The sequence below is a fragment of the Bos indicus genome, chromosome 20 (genome assembly GCF_029378745.1).
Source record: "Bos indicus isolate NIAB-ARS_2022 breed Sahiwal x Tharparkar chromosome 20, NIAB-ARS_B.indTharparkar_mat_pri_1.0, whole genome shotgun sequence".
NCBI classification, from domain to species: Eukaryota; Metazoa; Chordata; class Mammalia; order Artiodactyla; family Bovidae; genus Bos; species Bos indicus.
The window spans coordinates 56,123,212-56,144,359 of NC_091779.1; the positions used below are offsets into that span (position 1 = coordinate 56,123,212).

Genomic DNA, 21,148 nt, shown 5'->3' on the forward strand with positions numbered 1-21,148 from the left:
CTTCTTTTCAAATCTGGATTCCTTTTATTTCTTTTTCTTTTCCGATTGTTGTGGCTAGGACTCCCAAAACCATTTTGAATAATAGTGGTGTGACTGGGCACCCTTGTCTTATCCCTGATCTTAGAGGAAATGCTTTGTTTTTCACCATTGAGAATAATGTTTGGTGTGGGTTTGTCCTATATGGCCTTAATTTGTTGAGGTATGTTCCTTCTGTGCCTGCTTCCTGGAGACTGTTCATCATAAATGGATGTTGAATTTTGTCAAAAGCTTTCTCTGCATCTATTGAGATGATCATATAATTTTAGCTTTCAATTTGTTAATATGCTATATCACATTGATTTGCATGTATTGAAGAATCCTTGCACCCCTGGGATAAAGCCCACTTGATCATAATGTATGATCCTTCTAATGAGCTGGATTCTCTTTGCTAGAATTTTGTTGAGGATTTTTGAATTTATGTTCATCAGTGGTATTGGCCTGTAATTTCCCTTTTTGTGTGTGGCATCTTTGTCTGGTTTTGATATCAGAGTGATGGTGGCCTCGTAAAATGAATTTGGGAGTTTTCCTTCCTCTGCGATTTTCTGGAAGAATTTGAGCAGGATACATGTTAGCCCTTCTCTAAACTTTTGGTAGAATTTGCCTGTGAAGGCAAGGAACTGAGGAAGTGAGAGCTTGTCGAATGTTTGTCTCAAGAATTGGGATTACTGGGCTTTTGTCATATCCCCACTTCTTGGCTTGCAGAAACTTACTCTGTGTAAAGGGCTGAACTTACTCTATGTAAAACAGGCGGGTCTGGGAAGCCCTTTCTTTTTCCAGTAGCTGGTGACCCTTGGAGGAGGTTTACTATTTCATTTTGTTTTTGTTATTTTTTGAAAGCAGTTCTGCGGTACTCATTTTTCAAAGACTCATTGAATTAGTTACATGTATCTGGTTATGTTCATTAATAACAATTTTGATTGGACTGATTTCTCTTTAAGCCTGAAATTGTTTAAGAAGTTTAGAAAACAGAAAAAAATCATGGAAAAGTATTAAAACACAAACACCTATAAGTTTGTGACCTGTTATTGGAGTTGTGATCTATTTTCTTCTAGGCTTTTGGCACATATTTAAATTTTTTCTTTTTAAATTAAGTGTTTGGTTCTGAGATTGTTGTAGATCCACATGCATTTGTAAGCACTATTCAGAAAGATTCTGTTACCCTTTTACCCATTTTCCTTTGATAATAGCATCCGGCAAAACTGAACCACAGTATCCCAGCCAGGATATGAGATAATCACGATATAGAACCTTTCCGTCAGCACGAGGATCCAGCAAGTTGTCTCCTCCCCACCCCCTCCTTAGCCTCCAGCCATACCAATCTGGCCTTCATTTGCTGTAATTGGGTCGTATCGGGAATCTTATATAATAGAAATGGAATCATACGGCATGTAACCTTCTGGGACCATCTTTTTCAACTTTCACCTGTTATAGATAAAGCTGCTGTGAACATTCATGTGTGTGTTTTTGTGCAGATGTTAAGTTTTCATTTATTTAGAGCAAATGCCCAGGAGTACAGTTGCTGGTGTGTACGTGCGTATGTGTGTGCCTGTGTGTTTGTCCTTGTGTGTGTATTTAAAAAAAAAAAAACTTAGGATTATACCGTGTGTGTGCATAGTCTAATATCATCATAGATTTATCTTACCATAACTCAGTGTAACTCTATAATGAAAACACATTAAAATATAGTGATTGTTTTCTGAACGCTGAATTCTTCAATGTGGAAAGACTGACCTACAGAGCGTGAAGGTGGTCCTTTTCTGGGTACTGGCCTGGGTGGTCGCAGCAGCTACGAGAAAGCTTTAGAATCTAGTTCAGCTGGAACAAGTGTGACTTTTCTTTGTGCAGATGATTTTCTTAAAATTTTTTCTTAATGTCTAAAAAAAAAAAACTAAATTCTTCTATAAAAATCACAGTTCTCAATGTGTGTATAAATTCTGATTGGAGATCTTATTATCCTTAATATGTAAATATGGTAATATGTTCTTGTGTGTGTGTGTGTGTGTGTGTTAGTCATTTCTTACAACCATGCCAGGTCAGTGTGACTGTTAACCTTTTCCTCTGAGGTTCACCAGGGAGGGGCCAGGGCCAGGGCCAGGGCCAGGGTATCCTCTGGGTCTTCTGTGCTGGCTCATATGGTAAGGAAAGAATCTGCCAGCAATCTGAGAGACCTGGGTTCGATCCCTGGGTCAGGAAGATCCCCTGGAGAAGGGCATTGCAACCCACTCCAGTATTCTTGTCTGGATCGAGGAACCTGGCGTGCTACAGTCCATGGGATTGCAGAGTTGGACAGGACTGATCGACGAACGCTTCCTGGCTGGCAGGCAGTTGCCAGGACAAGTGAGTGAGTTGCATTTGTCTGCTGGTTGGTAGCTCAAAGGTAAAGCCTCTGCCTGCAATGCAGGAGAACCGGGTTTGATCCCTGGATCAGGAGATCCCCTGGAGAAGGAAATGGCAACCCGCTCCAGTACTCTTGTCTGGAAAATTCCATGGGCTACAATCCATGGAGTTGCAAAGAGTCAGACACAACTGAGCGACTTCATTTTTTTTTCATTTTGTGTGGCAAGGCTCCCTGGGTGCCTGAGCAGACGTGCTGTCCACAAATTAGCTTCCTGGCTGTCTTAGGCTTCTTGGACTCTTAATGCTCTTCGCCTGCGTGCACACTCTGCAGTGTCATCAGAAAGATTCGGGCTCAGTGGTTAAGTCTGACTGTCAGTGACTGGTAGCCGGAGCTTCCTGACTCTGGGTCGTACCTGTCCTCGCTGATGCATTTGTTAGTGATATTTGCACACATGAAAGCAGGAAGACACACTGGCCATTTGGGGGACAACCGTGTGTGTACTGATCACTCCTAACGTTGATTCACACATTGCTTTCCTGTGGAGTTTCTAGAAAATCGATCTCCTTGAATTGCATTTTGTAGTGAGATTTCTTCTTTTGTCTCTCAAAAGACAATCTTAGTGTCATGTTTGATACTGACTTGTTCATAATGATCAATAGATAACAAGTGTCTGCCCCCCTTTCCTTAGCTACATATGTAGCCCTCTGTTCCTTAGGTCAGAGGGCAAGGGCCACTCCAGACAGAAAGCCCTCCACCCGCCTCCCAGCCATACTCTGCTACTCGGATGCCCTGGGCTGTGTGCTCTTGCCTGGCCCTGGGCCATCCCACGTGGCCAGTTCCCATCTGACTCTGTGACAGCCCCCACCACGCGGTGAGGATTGCCTGTTTATTTTTCTGATCCCTTGGTGGTCGATAAGCCCTCTGAAAAGAGACCATTTAATTCATCTTTGTATTCCTGGGGTCCAGCTCACAGCCTGGCATGAATGACCAAGGGAACTGGAGAGAGTAAACAAACGGAAAATCACAGGGTAAGTGAGAGAATTAAACCCGGCACGCTGGGAGGGCAGTGCACACGTGCTTTCTGCTCCCCTCTCCTCCAGAGGACCAAGGATCGTAACCATTGACTCCACTGAACGTGCCAGGGAGTCCCAGCCAGTTAGTGGCAGAGGCGGGATTGTCTCTGACCTAGTGTCTCTCTAGGGTGGGACGTGCCTTTGCCATGATCTCAAGGAATTGACTGCTCACTGTGCTTTGTGCTATGGGTAGATTTCCCAACTTCTCTGAATCTTCTTGAATGGTTTCTTTAACAAATGAGCAATGGTGTTTCCTTTGCCCCTGAGGATCAAATGTGCCTGATGCGTGCATTCAGTGCTCAATACATACCAGTGCCCTCTGCCCACCTCTCTTTGCTATTTTGGTTTGACACCCACATGCCATGCATCTCGCCCTACTGCACATTGCAAACCCACTGATGGTTTAAATGACTTAATCTCACAACTAGTTTGAGTCTCCGAAAAAGAAAATAATCTTGTTTTATCTATAATTAGAAGTCAGTCATCTCACAAACTCAAGGGGGAGGTTAAAGTAACAGAATCTTTATTTATGGAAAGATCATTTTACCCCCCTGGACCGGGTAATTAAGATGTATTTACTCTGACAAATTTGAGCTGAAAGCAAAGCGCTGGTGCCATTTTTTTCCCCCTGCTCACTAGGAGAGTAGATGTGTATCATTTTGCCTTTAATAAGATTCCAGTGGAACTTTCTAGCGGACTTTACATTTTTGTGTCCCAAATACTTTCTCCAGTCTCCTTGGGGCAGCCACCGAACAGGTCAGGGCAGAGTTTCAATTAAGTAAGTGGCTTCCTTTTACATCCTGTCATAAGAGCATAGCCACAGAGACAGATATAGAAACGGCAGGTCCAAGAGCCCTGGGTCAGGGAGACAGGGTGGTAAGCGTTGTTCTTTGCATTGTAGGCCTCCCTGATAGCTCAGCTGGTAAGGAATCCGCCTGCAATACAGGAGACCCTGGTTTGATCCCTGGGTCAGGAAGATCCGCTGGAGAAGGGATAGACTATCCACTCCAGTCTTCTTGGGCTTCCCTGGTAAAGAATCTGCCTGAAATGCAGGAGACCTGGGTTTGATCCCTGGGTTGGGAAGATCCCCTGGAGAAGGGAATTGCTGCCTACTCTAGTATTCTTGCCCGGAGAATCCCATGGACAGAGGAGCCTGGCAGACTGTAGTCTATGGAGTCACAGAGTCAGACACAACTGACTAACACTTACCACATTATTTTTAGTTTTCACAGTAATTCTGTGAAATTATCATCACCAATCTTACTTTATCAGTGGGGAAAATCACGGGCCAGGGAGGTTAAGTGTCTGCCTCATTATCCCTGGGCTATGAAAGCATAGATCTAGGAGAACAGAGTCCAGCCAGGTCTGACTCCAAGGCCATGTCTGGTCACTACCCAGCACTGCTTCTCCCTGTGTATTGTACCCATTTTGAAGGCCAGGACCATTTATTCAATATTGATTGAGTCTCTATGGTGGGCAGAGGCTGGTCGCTGAGAAACGAGATAGGCATGTGCCCTGCCTTTGTAGTTTCCAGACTGAGTCTTCTCTCTAGTGAGGTGTGAAGTCAGTTTAGAGAGTCACAACTGACATTTAAAAGAAAGAGAAGGTCCTGGCATGCACCAAACTTCATGGTGTTTTACGAAACCCTTGTGAACTACGTGTATAGTAAGTACTTCACAGTGTAAAACACATGTTTTTCCCTGTAGGTTGTGGTCCAAAGAGTTGAAATACACTGACCAGAGGTTTCCGAGTTGGGAGTGAGATGGTTTTGAAACAAGGGAGATAATAGATAAGTGATTACAAACTGTCACAGGAGCAGCAGCACATGTGATAGAATCAGGAGGAAGGTGGCAGGGTGTCCTTCACACAGAAGCTGGTGCCTTCTGAGAAGTAACATTTGGGTGGCGATGTCAGGGAGACTAGTGGCATGTCAGTGGCCCAGACACAGAAATGTCAGGTCCAAGAGCCCCGGGTCAGGGAGACAGGGTGGAAATCATGTGGAAAGTGTTGTCCGACTGTAATACAGTACAATTAGAAAATGATACTATCTGTAACTATAAAACAGAAATACTTACAGATGTAGAAAACAAGCTTATGGTTACCAGGAGGTGAGGGAGGAATAAATTAGAAGATTGGGATTCATATATACACACTTGTTTAGTCGGTAAGTCACGTCCAACTTTTTTGCAACCCCATGGACTGTAGGCTCCTCTGTCCCTGGAATTTCCTAGGCAAGAATACTGGAGCGGGGTTGCCATTGCACAGGGAATTCTACTCAGGATTCTGTAATGGCCTATATGGGATAATTCTAAAAAAGAGTAGATAGTTGTATATGTATAACTGGTTCACTCTGCTGTACACTGAAACTAACATAACATTATAAATCAGCTATCAGTTCAGTCGCTCAGTCGTGTCTGACTCTTTGCGACCCCATGAATCGCAGCACGCCAGGCCTCCCTGTCCATCACCAACTCCCGGAGTTCACTCAGACTCACGTCCATTGAGTCAGTGATGCCATCCAGCCATCTCATCCTCTGTCGTCCCCTTCTCCTCCTGCCCCCAATCCCTCCCAGCATCAGAATCTTTTCCAATAAGTCAACTCTTCGCATGAGGTGGCCAGAGTACTGGAGTTTCGGCTTTAGCATCATTCCTTCCAAAGAAATCCCAGGGCTGATCTCCTTCAGAATGGACTGGTTGGATCTCCTTGCAGTCCAAGGGACTCTCAAGAGTCTTCTCCAACACTACAGTTCAAAACCATTAATTCTACTCCAGTAAAAAATTTTTCTTAAAAGGCAAAACAGTAACAAATAGAAGCAAACTCCACTGCTTAGTGACCATCATCATTGTAAATCATCCCCATCACCCTTCTTAACTTGGGTCAAATAAGAATCAAAAACTAAATTATATAATACTGTCCTGCTGACCTTTGAGTTAAATGTTTTTATCTTTAAAATTGTTTCCAAAAGATTTGTCTGTGTATAATGAAAGGTTTTGCTTACAGGCATTGGCTGACTCATCATTTTTTCCTGGTATCTACCTAAACATCTGGTTGGAAGGCACATCAGGGCATTCCTAGACCAGGATATCTCCACCTGGTCCTCGTGACATTTGGGCTGGATAATTCTCAGATGTTTATAGCAGCATTCCTGACCTTGCCGACTGGATGCCAGTAGCACCCTTCCCCCCACCCCCCACAGTTGTGACAACCAAAAATGTTTACAAACCTTGCCAACTGTACCCTGGAGAGCAAAACTGAAGACTTCTCTAGAAGAAATGCCAAGCTCATGGGAGATGAAGTTGCCCAGACTGAGAACGCTGTCTATCCCATCTGTCCATCAGGAGAGGACGTGATAAGATTTCTTTTTTCTTTTTTTTCCTCTTTGAACAGAAAAGTTAGATTTTTGTGACTGGGGGTTGCTAACGAATTGTAATAAGAGAAATCTATGTATGTCACTGTGAAATGAAGTGAAAGTTGCTCAGTCGTGTCCAACTCTTTGGGACCCCATGGACTATACAGTGGTTTTCCAGGCCAGAATACTGGAGTGGGTAGCCTTTCCTTTCTCCAGGGGATCTTCCCAACCCAGGGATCGAACCCAGGTCTCCTGCATTGCAGGCGGGTTCTTTACCAGTTGAGCCACCAAGGAAGCCCAAGAATACTAGAGTGGGTAGCCTATCCCTTCTCCAGGGGATCTTCCCAACCCAGGAATCCAACTGTGGTCTCCTGCATTGCAGGTGGATTCTTTACCAACTGAGCTATCAGGGAAGCCCCTATAGACTATAAAAACTTGCACATAAGCCTGATAAGGGTTTCCTGCCATATGTGTACTTTCCTAGAATTAAAAGGGGATTGAAAATGGCTCAGCTGTTTTTTTTTTAAACTAATTAACTACTTGATTTTCATTTTTCATACAGAGGTAGACCCAGTGTTGGGCAAACCTTCTCTGAGGCCCCAGTAGGGTTGATGGGCGGCCTTAGTTTTGTTCCCACGCTTAATCCAGTCCATCTTGTGACCAGTGGCTTTTATTTCTATAACAGGAGCTATTTGTTCTGAGGCCCCGTTTTCTCTAAATTGATTTCCTGTCTATTAATCTTCTATACTTTGCCCCGTTTCTTAACCTTTACCACCTTTCTTCTAATATATGCCCCATTGAAGTCACTCAGTTTGTTTTGAGTTGGGTTTGGAGGAATTCACATTGCTATTGCGTTTTGGCTGTTGTTTGTTCCCAAAAAATTCTTGTAAAAAGAATTCCATTCCTTAGCCCTAAAATTTTCTTTTTTGCTGTTTGGGGATAAAGTTGTGCAACTTGTACCGTTTGTTGTTGCACAGGAAAGACTTCTGGTAGTTCAAGGGGCTCTCCTTAAAAATTCTTGAACAAGATTGTGAATCTTATTAATCCTTTGAAATATTTACAAATTAGCTATTTATTCAACCAATATGCTTTAACACACTGAATGCAGAAGCCTGATTCCATTCCTTACTTCCTTAGGGTTTCTACTTTGATGTTATCTGATCAGTGAGGGTGTCTTTAAACACAACATAAAGTAACCCCTCCGGGTGCTTAATCTCTTTACCCTCATTTATGTCTTCCTAGATATTCATCACCATCTGCACAGTGTTATATTTACTTGTCCATTTCTACTTTTTCCTTCCCCTTATTAGAACATACACCGTATTCCTAATGCTTACAACATATCAGTAAATATTTGTTTGAATGTATGGATTTTCTTTGTTAATTTATCAGACACTTATCAATGTACCAGGCATCACTATAAAATCTTTGCAAATGTTAACCCATCTCTGAATGGGTGGTTCTCTCTGTCTTTCCTTCACACATACATTTTCTCTGCTTTACCCACTGTTCTTTGAAATAATCACTGTTTTGATCAGCTGCAGCCCTGTCTTGGCATGATATTTCTTTTCTCTACATAACCTCTTATTTATGTAACTGTTACGGTCTATCCTGATTCTTTCTGAGGTCAGGAGAAGGAATAGCACTCATTCTCTTGATTGTCCCACTCCCGGAAGGGCCACGTGCCCACATCTGATAATGCGTGTATCTGAAAACATACGAGGAAATCACATGAGCTAAGGTGGGGACTCGATTTACAGTGGTAACCATTTTTTCAGAGACCACGTGCCCAGCTCTGAGTTGCTTACTTGGACTATACATTGTCTTACTGTTCCCAGGGTGTGAAAAAAGGCAACAGTTTTCTGAATGCTGAGTTTTAAGCCAGCTTTTACACTCTCCTCTTTCACTTTCATCAAGAGGGTCTTTAGTTCCTTTTCACTTTCTGCCATAAGGGTGGTGTCATCTGCATATCTGAGGTTATTGATATTTCTCCTAGCAGTCTTGTTTCCAGCTGTGCTTCATCCAGCCCAGCGTTTCTCATGATTTACTCTGCATATAAGTTAAATAAGCAGGGTGACAGTATACAGCCTTGGTGTATGTACTCCTTTTCCTATTGGGAATCAGTCTCTTGTTCCATGTCCAGTTCTAACTGTTGCTTCTTGACCTGCCTACAGATTTCTCAGGAGGCAGGTAAGGTGGTCTGGTATTCCCATCTCTTTAGGAATTTTCCACAGTTTGTTATGATCCACACAGTAAAAGGCTTTGGCATATTCAATAAAGCATAAGTAGATGTTTTTCTGGAACTCTCTTGCTTTTTCTATGATTCAACAGATGTTAGCAATTTGATCTCTGGATCCTCTGCCTTTTCTAAATCCAGCTTGAACATGTGGAAGTTCACGGTTCACATACTGTTGAAGTCTGACTTGGAGAATTTTGAGTATTACTTTGCTAGCATGTGAGATGAGTGCAATTGTGCAGTAGTTTGAACATTCTTTGGCATTGCCTTTCTTTGGGATTGGAATGAAAACGGACCTTTTCCAGTCCTGTGGCCACTGCTGAGTTTTCCAAATTTGCTGGCATATTGAGTGCAGCACTCTCACAGCATCATCTTTTAGGACTTGAAATATCTCAGCTGGAATTCCACCAGCTTTATTCATAGTGATGCTTCCTAAGGCCCACTTTAACCCTAACTTCCAGGATGTCTGTCTCTAGGTGAGTGATCACACCATCGTGATTATCTGGGTTGTGAAGATCTTTTTGTATACTTCTTCTGTATATTCTTGTCACCTCTTCTTACTATCTTCTGTTTCTGTTAGGTCAATACCATTTCTGTCTTTATTGTGCCCATATTCTTGAAGAGATCTCTAAACTTCTCCATTTTATTGTTTTCCTCTATTTCTTTGCATTTATCACTGAGGAAAGCTTTCTTATCTCTCCTTACTATTCTTTGAACTCTGCATTCAAATGGGTATATCTTTTCTTTTCTCCTTGCTTTTTGCTTCTCTTCTTTTCTCAGATATTTGTAAGGCCTCCTCAGACAACCTTTTTGCATTTCTTTTTCTTGGGGGTGGTCTTGATCCTTGCCTCCTATACATTGTCAGGAACCTCTGTCCATAGTTCTTCAGGCACTCTGTCTATCAGATCTGATCCCTTGAATCTATCCGTCACTTCCAGTGTATAATCGTAATGGATTTGATTTAGGTCATACCTGAATGGTCTAGTGGTTTTCCCTACTTTCAGTCTGAGTTTGGCAATAAGGAGTCCTTGGTCTGAGCCATAGTCAGCTCTCGGTCTTGTTTTTGCTGACTGTATAGAGCTTCTCCATCTTCTGCTACAAAGAGTATAATCAATCTGATTTCGGTGTTGACCATCTGGTGATATCCATGTGTAGAGTTCTCTTGTGTTGTTGGAAGAGAGTGTTTGCTATGACCAGTGTGTTCCCTTGGCAAAACTCTATTAGCCTTGTCCCTGCTTCATCCTGTACTCAAGGCCAAATTTGCCTGTTACTCCAGGTATTTCTTGAGTCCCTACTTTTGCATTCCAGTCGCCTATAATGAAAAGGACATCTTTTTTTGGTGTTAGTTCTAGAAGGTCTTGTAGGTCTTCATAGAACTGTTCAACTTCAGCTTCTTCAGCATTTCTGGTCGGGGCATAGACTTGGATTACTGTCATATTGAATGAGTTGCCTTGGAAACAGAGATCATTCTGTCATTTTTGAGTTTGCATCCAAGTATTGCGTTTCGGACTCTCTTGTTGACCATAATGGCTACTCCATTTCTTCTAAGGGATTCTTGCCCACAGTAGTAGATATAATGGTCATCTGAGTTAAATTCACCCATTCTGGTCCATTTTAGTTCACTGATTCCTAAAATGTTGATGTTCACTCTTGCCATTTCCTGTTTGACTGCTTCTAATACACCTTGATTCATGGACCTAACCTTCCAGATTCCTATGCAATATTGTTCTTTACAGCACCAGACTTTACTTCCATCACCAGTCATAGTCACAACTGGGTGTTGTGTTTGCTTTGGCTCCATCTCTTCATTCTTTCTGGAATTATTTCTCCACTGATCTCCAGTAGCACATTGGGCACCAACCGACCTGGGGAGTTCATCTTTGTGTCCTATCTTTTTGCCTTTGCATACTGTTCATAGTAGTGAAGTGGTTTGCCATTCCCTTCTCCAGAGGACCATGTTTTGTCAGAACTCTCCACCATGACCCATCTGTCTTGGGTTGGCCCTACACGGCATGGCTTATAGTTTTATTGAGTTGGAGAAGGCTGTGGTCCATGTGATCAGTTTGATTAGTTTTCTGTGATTATTCAGTGTATATAAAAGTATACAGTGAATAAATAGGGCATAGACTCCATCATTGAATGATTGTTTTATGTTCCGGAGTTTGTAAATCTGGTCAAACCGGTCAGCACATGAAGCTGAATGGGTGCAGTTAATACTCTACCCAGTCAATGGTGATGAAAGAACCGTGTGTAGATTTTAGAAGTCCACGTGTGTTCTATAATCAGTCTTGCAGTGTCCGAGTTGTCTCCGGTACACAATACAATGGGCTTCCCTGGTGGCTCAGTGGTAAAGAACCTACCTGCCATTGCAGGAGATGTGAGTTCAATCCCTGGGTTTGGAAAGTCCCCTGGAGAAGGACATGGCAACCCACTCAGTATTCTTGGTCAGAAAATCCCATGGACAGAGGAGGCTGGTGGGCTATAGTCATGAGGTTGCAAAAGAGTTGGACATGACTTAGCAAATGGACAGCAGCACATATGCAGCACCCACCACTGGTTTTGGAGTTTAAAACAAGATAGGGCTTCCCTGATAGCTCAGTTGGTAAAGAATCTGCCTGCAACGCAGGAGACCCCAGTTCGATCCCTGGGTCGGGAAAATCCCCTGGAGAAGGGAAAGGCTACCCACTCCAGTATTCTTGCCTGGGAATTCCATGACTGTATAGTCCATGGGGTTGCAGAATTGGACACGACTGAGCGACTTTCACTTTCAGGCTGTCAAACAAGCAAACCAATTGTAATTTAACTTTTTTTTTTTTTTTTTTGCCTGCTCCCCGTTGCATGAAGGATCTTAGTTCCCCAACCAGGGATTGAACCTGTGCCCCCTGCAGTGGAAGCGTGGTGCCTTAACCACTGAACAGCTAAGGGAGTCCCAAACCAGTTGTATTTTAAACCTGAGAGGATTTGTTTTCCTAAAGATCACAGGAATGCTGTTTATATATCTCAGTTGAGAATGGATCAGTTGAGAAGGGAGAATATTTTTCAGACTTTCCTGAGAAGCTGTGTTTCAGTCTCTGAACAAATGTACAGACTGTGTGCTGAATTTTGTGACAACACTTAAATTGCAGAGCTTTATTAGGAAGCTTTGAACTATATCCCATGGTCCCTTGAATATATTATACAGTGAAATCAAATTATTTTCTGAAAGGTTGGTCAGCCAGCTTCTTAACTGTTACTGCTTTGCCTCAGTGGGAGAAAAGTAAACTGAAAATGTTATCATTTCTGTGATTTCCACAGGCGAGTTAGTACTTGAACCAGTGTCTTCTGGAACTTCAAATGTCAGTTGTCAAAATAATTTGCTACCTTTAAAATTAGGTGAGGTTTCCCAGGTGGTGCTAGTGGCCAAGAACCCTCCTGCCAATGCAGGAGACAGAAGAGACGTGGGTTCCATCCCTGGGTTGGGAAGATTCCCTGGAGAAGGAAATGGCAACCCACTCTAGTATTCTTGCCTGGAGAATCCCACTGACAGAGGACTCTGGTGGGCTACAGTCCTTAGGGTCCAAGAGGCAGTCACGACTGAAGCGACCTAGCACAAAAATAGGTAGGTGGCATGAAGGAAATTAAAGTGTTCTCTGCAGTCTGATTTTTGCTGGTGGATTCAGGATCCTTTTGCCGGTATTGAACTGAGATTGTATTGTAAGTTGGGAAACGGTCAGTGGAAACTGCTCATTGCCCATAATTAAGCTGTGAATTCGTTCCCCCTCATCAGGTATTCACGTACAAGCAGAGCACAATTACACACCAGAAGGTGATGCCTATGCAGCCCACGGATGAGGAGGGCGTGGATGACATGGCCACCCTGACAGAGCTCCACGGGGGTGCCATCATGCACAACTTGTACCAGCGCTACAAGAGAAACCAAATCTATGTAAGTTCCGCTCTCAGTCCCTTAAAAATCCTTCCAGTCTTTTCCTTCTCTTGCTGCGTCACATGGCATACAGGATCTGTTTCTGGGCCAGGGATCAAATCCATGCCCCCTGCAGTGAAAGCACAGCGTCTTAACCACTGAACCACCAGGGAAGTTTCCAAACTCCCTCCAGTTTGAGTCTGTTTATTTTTGTTTTCAGAGAGTATTTCCTTTTTGAGAACCTCCCGTTCTTCTAAGTAAAAGCTATATTTCTAGTTTTTTTTTTTTTTTTTTTGCCAAATTAGAGATGTGGGTCCATAAATCATGTTCTCGTGTTGATTGCCTGGACTTTATTAGCAGGGATGGCTTTGTAGCGAAGGGTAATTTGACCTCTTTCTTCTCCTGAGTGCATTCTGTTCCTGAGTGTTCTGTTCCATAAAGAAGTCACGCAGAGTGGTTTGACTTCCTCACTTAAGGGCTGAGGAGAAATGTGGCTTTACAAACAAGCAGACCTGAGCTCAAGCTTTTTTATTTCTCATTTTCTTGATTTTTTTTGTCCTTTTATGGATTTTCACTTTTTTTCTTCTGGCTCTGAGGCCCATCTACGGAGAGATTTCTTTCTTTCTTTCTTTCTTTTTTTTAAATTTTATTTTATTTTTAAACTTTACAATATTAGTTTTGCCAAATATCGAAATGAATCCACCACAGGTATATACCTGTGTTCCCCATCCTGAACCCTCCTCCCTTCTCATACCCTCTCTCCTCATACCCTCCCTCTGGGTCGTCCCAGTGCACCAGCCCCAAGCATCCAGTATCGTGCATCGAACCTGGACTTTTAAAGGTTACATTCCATTTACAATGATCTCAAAATATTAGCAGTATTCTCCAAGTTATGCAGTCCATCCTTGCATCTGTCTTGGACCTCGCTGTCCTCCACCCCTCTGTTGCACCCCTCCCCTCATCCCTGGTAACCCCTAGTTTGTTCTCTCTCTGTGGGTCTGCTGCTTTTAGGTTACCCTCACGAGTTCATTGTATTTTTTAGATTCCACATATACGTGATGTCACACAGTATTTGTCTGACTTGCTTCACTTGGCCTAATGCTCTCCAAGTCCATTCATGTTCTGCAAACGGCAAAATTTCATTCTTTTTGTGGCTGAGTAATCCATTTTGTGTATGTACGTATGTGTGTGTGTGAATGTCACATCTCTTTATCCACTCATGTCTTGGTGGACACAGGTTCCTTCCATATCTTAGCAACTGTAAGTCATGCTGCGTGAACTTTGGGGTGCATGCATCTTTTCGAACTAGTGTTTTCATTTTTTTTTTCCATATACATACCCAGGAGTAGAATTCCTAGGTCATGTGGTAGCTCTATTTTTAGTTTTTTGAGAAAACTGCATACTGTTTTCTGGAGTGGCCGCACTGATGTACATTCCCACGAGCATGTAGGACGTTTCCATCTACGGGACATTTGGCTTCAAGGGAACCTATCTCCCTTTGGGATTGCTCTTTTGATTGGAGACACGTCCTGGTATAAAAAGCAGTCATGCACATTTCTCCTCAACTTTTATGAACTCTGTGCCTATATTATAAAAGTAATACCTAAAAATCGCTTCTGTAATCATCCCTTTCTGACATTAAAGTATAAATTACATCATGTGTCAAGAATGATTTGCAGACTTTCTCCTTTCCACCTGCCTTTGTTAGCTGGTCTTCACTGGGCAACTGTTGATAGGTGTTTATTTTTCTCGTCAAGTTCAAATTCATGCAGTTTTTTAAAAACCCAAATTTTAATACTGTAAAAACCCTTCATCTTTCAGTAGTTTTTATTCTTTAGGAGTTAACACTCAGTTTTGGCAGTATGCCTGTGATTATGATGAATAATAATATCAGCCTTTCCAATAACTAGGCTTCCATCATAGCTCAGCTGGTAAAAAATCCGCCTGCAGTGCAGGAGACCCTGGTTTGATTCCTAGGTCCAGAAGATCCGCTGGAGAAGGGATAGGCTACCCACTCCAGTATTCTTGGGCTTTCCTTGTGGTTCAGCTGGTAGAGAATCCACCTGCAATGCAGAAGACCTGGGTTCAATCCCTGGGTTGGGAAGATCCTCTGGAGAAGGGAAAGGCTACCCACTCCTGTATTCTGGCAGTCCATGGGGTCACCAAGTCAGACTCGACTGAGCAACTTTCATGTTTCACGTTCTAACAGCTAGCAGGTGCTAACTGAAACTCAGGATCCTCTCAGTATTGTGGTTGCTCTAGTTTATCCATCCTTAGACCAGGAGAGGAGAATTGGGAAAGAGGGAAGAATTAGATATTTGTTAATGCAAAATTGTCCTCAGCTTCAAGAAAAGAAGGTGTTTATTTGCCTTTTTTTAATCATGGGAAAGTGGCATTTTTGCCAGATTGATCTAATGCTTGGCAAATGTCTTCAGACAGCCTTGTATGGAGAAATGGAGTCACCTTCTAGTCCTCTGACTAACCTTGCTTACTCTCAGTCTTTAGAGACTGCATTTTCCATATGTCCTTCAGAAAACGTCACGTTCACACATGTTTCTATAAAAGTGGCTGTGTATCCTGCCTTGTACATGTGATTGTTGAGCAAACGTGGGTTTTCTCCTGTTCCCGTCTCAAAACTGCTTCCTTCCCACCTACACAGGTGTCCAGGGGCCCATGTGCCATGCCTGTGCTTTCAGCATTAAGTCTTTGACACTGCTGTGTACCTGTTGACACAGCAGTTTCCTTGCTTACTTGGTCAAGGGCTGATTTTGTCTCTCTTGAGCCAAGGACAGTCAGGTACCTGGCAGTTGTGCCATATATTTGTAAAACAGATGCCATTCATACTAGAAGCAGCATAGTTGATGATAAAAGTAAAGCTGGATTTAAAATTTCTTTATTGGTACCTATCTGTTATAAATGAATATTTCAGAATTCATATCCTTCTGTCTTTAGATGTATGTTTTTGTTATACATTTAATAGTCATGAAAAAGTCGATTAAGGGGAGAACTGCTGAAGAAGATTAAAGGACAGAGCTTTTAAAGCTCCCCTACACCATGATGATATTGTAAACCTGAATAAGCCATATGAATAGGATCTTGATTTTTTCTTTTTTCCTGGAATGAAGATCTTTTCTCTCCCCTTTGAGGAAAAAACACAGGATTTTTGTACAATTTACAGCTCAGGTCAGTTAATTATACCCTATATGCCATCCTTTTAGAACCTAGGTAATTGTATTATTGTATATAAAGCAGCCATCTTGATGTCCATTACTGAAGCTGTTTTCACTGGATGCTCGTACCTGTCAGATGCTGCTGCAAGGAGACAAAACTACCACCTATCAGAAAAGCACAGCTTTCCACCTTTATCTCAGCCCTAAAGCGATGCTTGCTCATGTTTTAAAAGAGGGGAAAATGGCTTGACTTGTAACAGAGGTGCTGTGTTAGTTTTCTTTTGCTGGCGTAACAAATTACCATAACTATGAATTTTGTTTTTTTTGAAGTTTTGTAGGTTTGTTTCAAAGGGACTTACCAGACTAAACTCCAGCTGTGGGCATGCTAGGCTTCTTTCTGGAGCCTCTAGGGAAGAATTTGTTTCTTGTTCTTCCCCAGTGTTGGGAGAGGTCAGTTTCTTGTGGTTGTAGAACTGAGGTCCTCATTTTCTTGCTGGCTGGCTGCTGATTCCCGGCTGGTAGAGGCCTCCTTCCTTCACGTTCAAAGACAGCTACCCTGGGCCTAGTCTTTCTCATGCTTCAAATCTCTTCCTCCTTTCATCTGATCTCTGACCAGAGCCAAGAGAGGTTCTCAGGTTTTAAAATTCATGTAATTAGATAGGGCTCACCTGGGTTAATTCCCAGTCTCAGAGCTTACAACTTTAATCATATCTTGAGTCTCTTTATGTGCAACATTGCTTAAGTCACAGGTTCTGGGAATTAGGTGAACATCTTGGTGGGGCTCAGTCGTGTCTGACTCTTTTCGACCCCATGAAGTATACAGTCCATGGAATTCTCCAGGCCAGAATAGTGGACTGGGTAGCCTTTTCCTTCTCCAGGGGATCTTCCCAAGGGCTTTCTAGGTGGTGCTATTGGTAAAGAACCTGCCTGCCAGTGCAGGAGATGTAAGAGATGTGGGTTCGATCCCTGGGTTGGGAAGATCCCCTGGAGGAGGAAATGGCAATCTACTCCAGTATTCTTCCTGAAAAATCCTATGGACAGAGGAGCCTGGCGGGCTACAGTCCACGGGGTCACAAATAGTCAGACTCGACTGAGCGATTAGCACTACTATGACTACTTGGTGGGGCAGGGAGCGGTGCATTACTCTGCCCGCCACAGGTGCCCTGCTTCGAGTCCTGTCATTGAGAAGGAACCTGTGTGTGTCTCTCCCACCACTCTGGATCATTTGTTGGCTTTCTGTTTTGGGCACCACAGGTTGCTGGTAAGCAGACCCATCTCCAGGTAGAGGGGTCTGTTGTTTGTGCTAAGAAGGACCATTAACTTCTCTTCTCCTTGAGGGCTACTCTTTTTTTTTTTAAATTTTATTTTACTTTTAAACTTTACAATATTGTATTGATTCTGCCATATATTGAAATGAATCCGCCACAGGCATACATGTGTTCCCCATCCTGAACCCTCCTCCCTCCCCATACCATCCCTCTGGGTCGTCCCAGTGCACCAGCCCCAAGCATCCAGTATCGTGCATCGAATCTGGACTGGTGACTCGTTTCATATATGATATTATACATATTTCAATGCCATTCTCCCAAATCATCCCACCCTCTCCCTCTCCCACAGAGTCCAAAAGACTGTTCTATATATCAGTGTCTCTTTTGCTGTCTCGTATACAGGGTTATCGTTACCATCTTTCTAAATTCCATATATATGCATTAGTATACTGTATTGGTGTTTTTGTTTCTGGCTTACTTCACTCTGTATAATAGGCTCCAGTTTCATCCACCTCATTAGAACTGATTCAAATGTATTCTTTTTAATGGCTGAGTAATACTCCATTGTGTATATGTACCATAGCTTTCTTATCCATTCATCTGCTGATGAAAAGACAGCCTTCAGAATGGGAGAAAATAATAGCAAATGAAGCAACTGACAAACAACTAATCTCAAAAATATACAAGCAACTCCTACAGCTCAATTCCAGAAAAATAAATGACCCAATCAAAAAATGGGCCAAAGAACTAAATAGACATTTCTCCAAAGAAGACATACAGATGGCTAACAAACACATGAAAAGATGCTCAACATCACTCATTATCAGAGAAATGCAAATCAAAATCACTGTGAGGTACCATTTCACGCCAGTCAGAATGGCTGCGATCCAAAAGTCTACAAGCAATAAATGCTGGAGAGGGTGTGGAGAAAAGGGAACCCTCTTACACTGTTGGTGGGAATGCAAACTAGTACAGCCACTATGGAGAACGGTGTGGAGATTCCTTAAAAAACTGGAAATATAACTGCCTTATGATCCAGCAATCCCACTGCTGGGCATACATACTGAGGAAACCAGAATTGAAAGAGACACGTGTACCCCAATGTTCATCTCAGCACTGTTTATAATAGCCAGAACATGGAGGGCTACTCTTATCGACTGAGAACATTATAAGACTTCAATAAAATATTTCTTCTAGCTTTTAGCATCCTCCGTTCAGATGTCGGTGGACTTCCCAGGTGGCTCAATGATAAAGAATTTCTTCTGCCAGTTCAGGAGAGGCAAGAGACATGGGTTTGATCCGACTGGATTGAGAAGATTCCCTAGAGAAGGAAATGGCAACTCACTGCAGTATTCTTTCCTGGAGAATCCTATGGACAGAGAAGCCTGGCAAGCTTGGAGTCCTTGGGGTCCAAGGGGTCCTTAATAGTCCATGGGGTCACAAAAAAGTTGGACATGACTTAGTGATTAACAATTCATATGTGGGTAGAGAGCTATGAAGGCGTAGAGCACTCAGTAGACAAAGTTGAGTCCACTTTTCTCTACTCACCTCCCTTTGGGCTCTATATTAACCATTTAAGTTTTTTATGTCAGTTTAAAAAATTTTAAAGGTCAGGTGTCATCTGATAGTATCCTTATTTCTTCAGGGATCTGAACATTCTAAGCTTTCAGGCTTTTGTGTGGTTTTCTTCCCAGGTAGCACCTCCCAGGTAGCCTGCCATTGTAGAAGACATGAGAGACACGGGTTTGATCCCTGGGTCAGGAAAATCCCCAAAGGAGGGCATGGCAACCCACTCCAGTATTTTTGCCTGGAGAATCCCTTGGACAGAGGAGTCTGGCTGGCTATGATCCATAGGATCACAAAGAGTCAGAAACGACTAAAGCGACTTAGCACGCACTAACAGGAATGGTTTTCTGACCCTTTAAGACTGTTCCGTGAAGATCTAGACTTCATTTTACAAGTTTTGTATTCATATTTTTGCCAAATTTCTATTGATTTTTCATTTTTACTTATCAATATTAAAAAATAATTTTTAGCCTCAACAAATAAAAGGCCATGTGTCATAACCCTCGTACCTGATGGGGCTGTTTCACAATAGAATGGCCAGTGAAAGCTTTAAGAACCTTACTAACCTTTGTATCAGTACCTCTCTCCCCATCTTACTCATCTAACACCATGGGTCGTTATTTGGAAAGTTCCCACTTGGAACTTGGGGCTGCTCCTTCCGGCCACAGAGACTTTGCAGACCTTGGGGTCTGTTGGTCTCTGTGACTCCAGCCTTGCTGCTGGTCCAGTTTGGCTCTGAGCCCTGGGTTAGAGGGCTTCCCAGGTGGCTCAGTGGTAAAGAATCTGCCTGCTGATGCAAGAGATTCGGGTTTGATCCCTGGGTGGGGAAGATCCCCTGGAGAAGGAAATGGCAACCCAACTCCAGTATTATTGTCTGGAGAATCCCAGGGACAGAGGAGTCTGATGGGCTACAGTCCATGGGGTCGTAGAAGAGCCAGACACAATTTAGTGAGTAAACAAAAGCAACAATAATAACCCGGGTTAGAGCGGCTCTGTTCTTCCCACAGTTGCCTGGCCTAAACCCTTGCCTCCTGCCCCAATACAGGATTCCCTCCCTAGAACTTCAGGTTCTCTCACTTAATGCTCCACTTATTCAGCTTTCCCATCCTCTGGCGACTTCTCAGATGAGAACTCTGCTTATCACAGCAGCTCCCGATCTGTGACCCTGCCCTAGACTTTCACCCCAAACCTCTTGTCTCTGTTGCCCGGCACCTTGGAGTGGGTCCCCTGAGTTCCACCCTGGGAAGAAGTGTCTTTTCCCATCACTGATGAGGCCTGATGTGGACACCTCCCCACACCTGTAAGTCCCTAAAGACTCGGAGAGGAGGGGTGTGTGTTGTACAGAGCGATAAGAGGTGGGGGGAGGGAACAAATTGGTGGATGAGGAGGAGAGCTGGCTTCTCTTGGAGAGGGGCGGCCGCAATGATACTACAGAGGAGGGCTGAGAGTTGATTCGAAGAAAAGGCTAGAGAGATGCCTTTTTTGAAGGTGGAGAGATGAGAGTGTATTGGTGTGATGGCTTTGCTAAACTGGGAGAAGGTTCCTTTGTTTATGGAATCTGATTTTTGGGGAACATCCGATAGTGGAATGCATAGGTGGGGGTCAGGACACCTTTAAAAGGAGTGGTTCTGGACCAGATGTGTGGGTCTTAGGGGACTTTTGGCAGTACCTGGAGGCATTTCCAGTTGCCATAGCGAGGGCAGAGGATGCTGCTGGTATCCTGATATCTGTTAATAGTTGGTAGAAGCCAGGGATCTACTAAACATGCCCAGATGTAGAGGACAGCCCCCCTACAAAGAGTTATCTGGCCTAAGATGTCAGTCATGCTGAGATACCCTGCCTTACTTAAAGCTAGGCAGCAGTGTTTGGGCTTGGTGGTAAAGAGACTATATTGTCCTTGCTAAAGGCTTTTGAAGAGGCTGCTGCTGCTAAATCACTTCAGTCGTGTCCAACTCTGTACAACCCCATAGATGGCAGCCCACCAGGCTCCCCGGTCCCTGGGATTCTCCAGGCAAGAACACTGGAGTGGGTTGACATTTCCTTCTCCAATGCATGAAAGTGAAAAGTGAAGTTGCTCAGTCACTCAGTTGTGTCTGACTCAGCGACCCCGTGGACTGCAGCCTACCAGGCTCCTCTGTCCATGGGATTTTCCAGGCAAGAGTACTGGAGTGGGGTGCCATTGCCTTCTCCGTTTGAAGAGGCAG

General features: G+C 43.3%; 1 protein-coding gene across 1 annotated transcript in view; it reads left to right on the plus strand.

Moving 5' to 3' along the window:
• Nucleotides 1-21,148, plus strand: part of MYO10 (myosin X) — a 259,996-nt gene that overhangs the window by 99,845 nt on the left and 139,003 nt on the right. Inside the window, exon 3 of the mRNA XM_070774825.1 lies at nucleotides 12,803-12,961. Within this exon, the coding sequence (XP_070630926.1) occupies nucleotides 12,803-12,961 (159 nt within the window). The remainder of the gene's footprint in view (nucleotides 1-12,802; nucleotides 12,962-21,148) is intronic.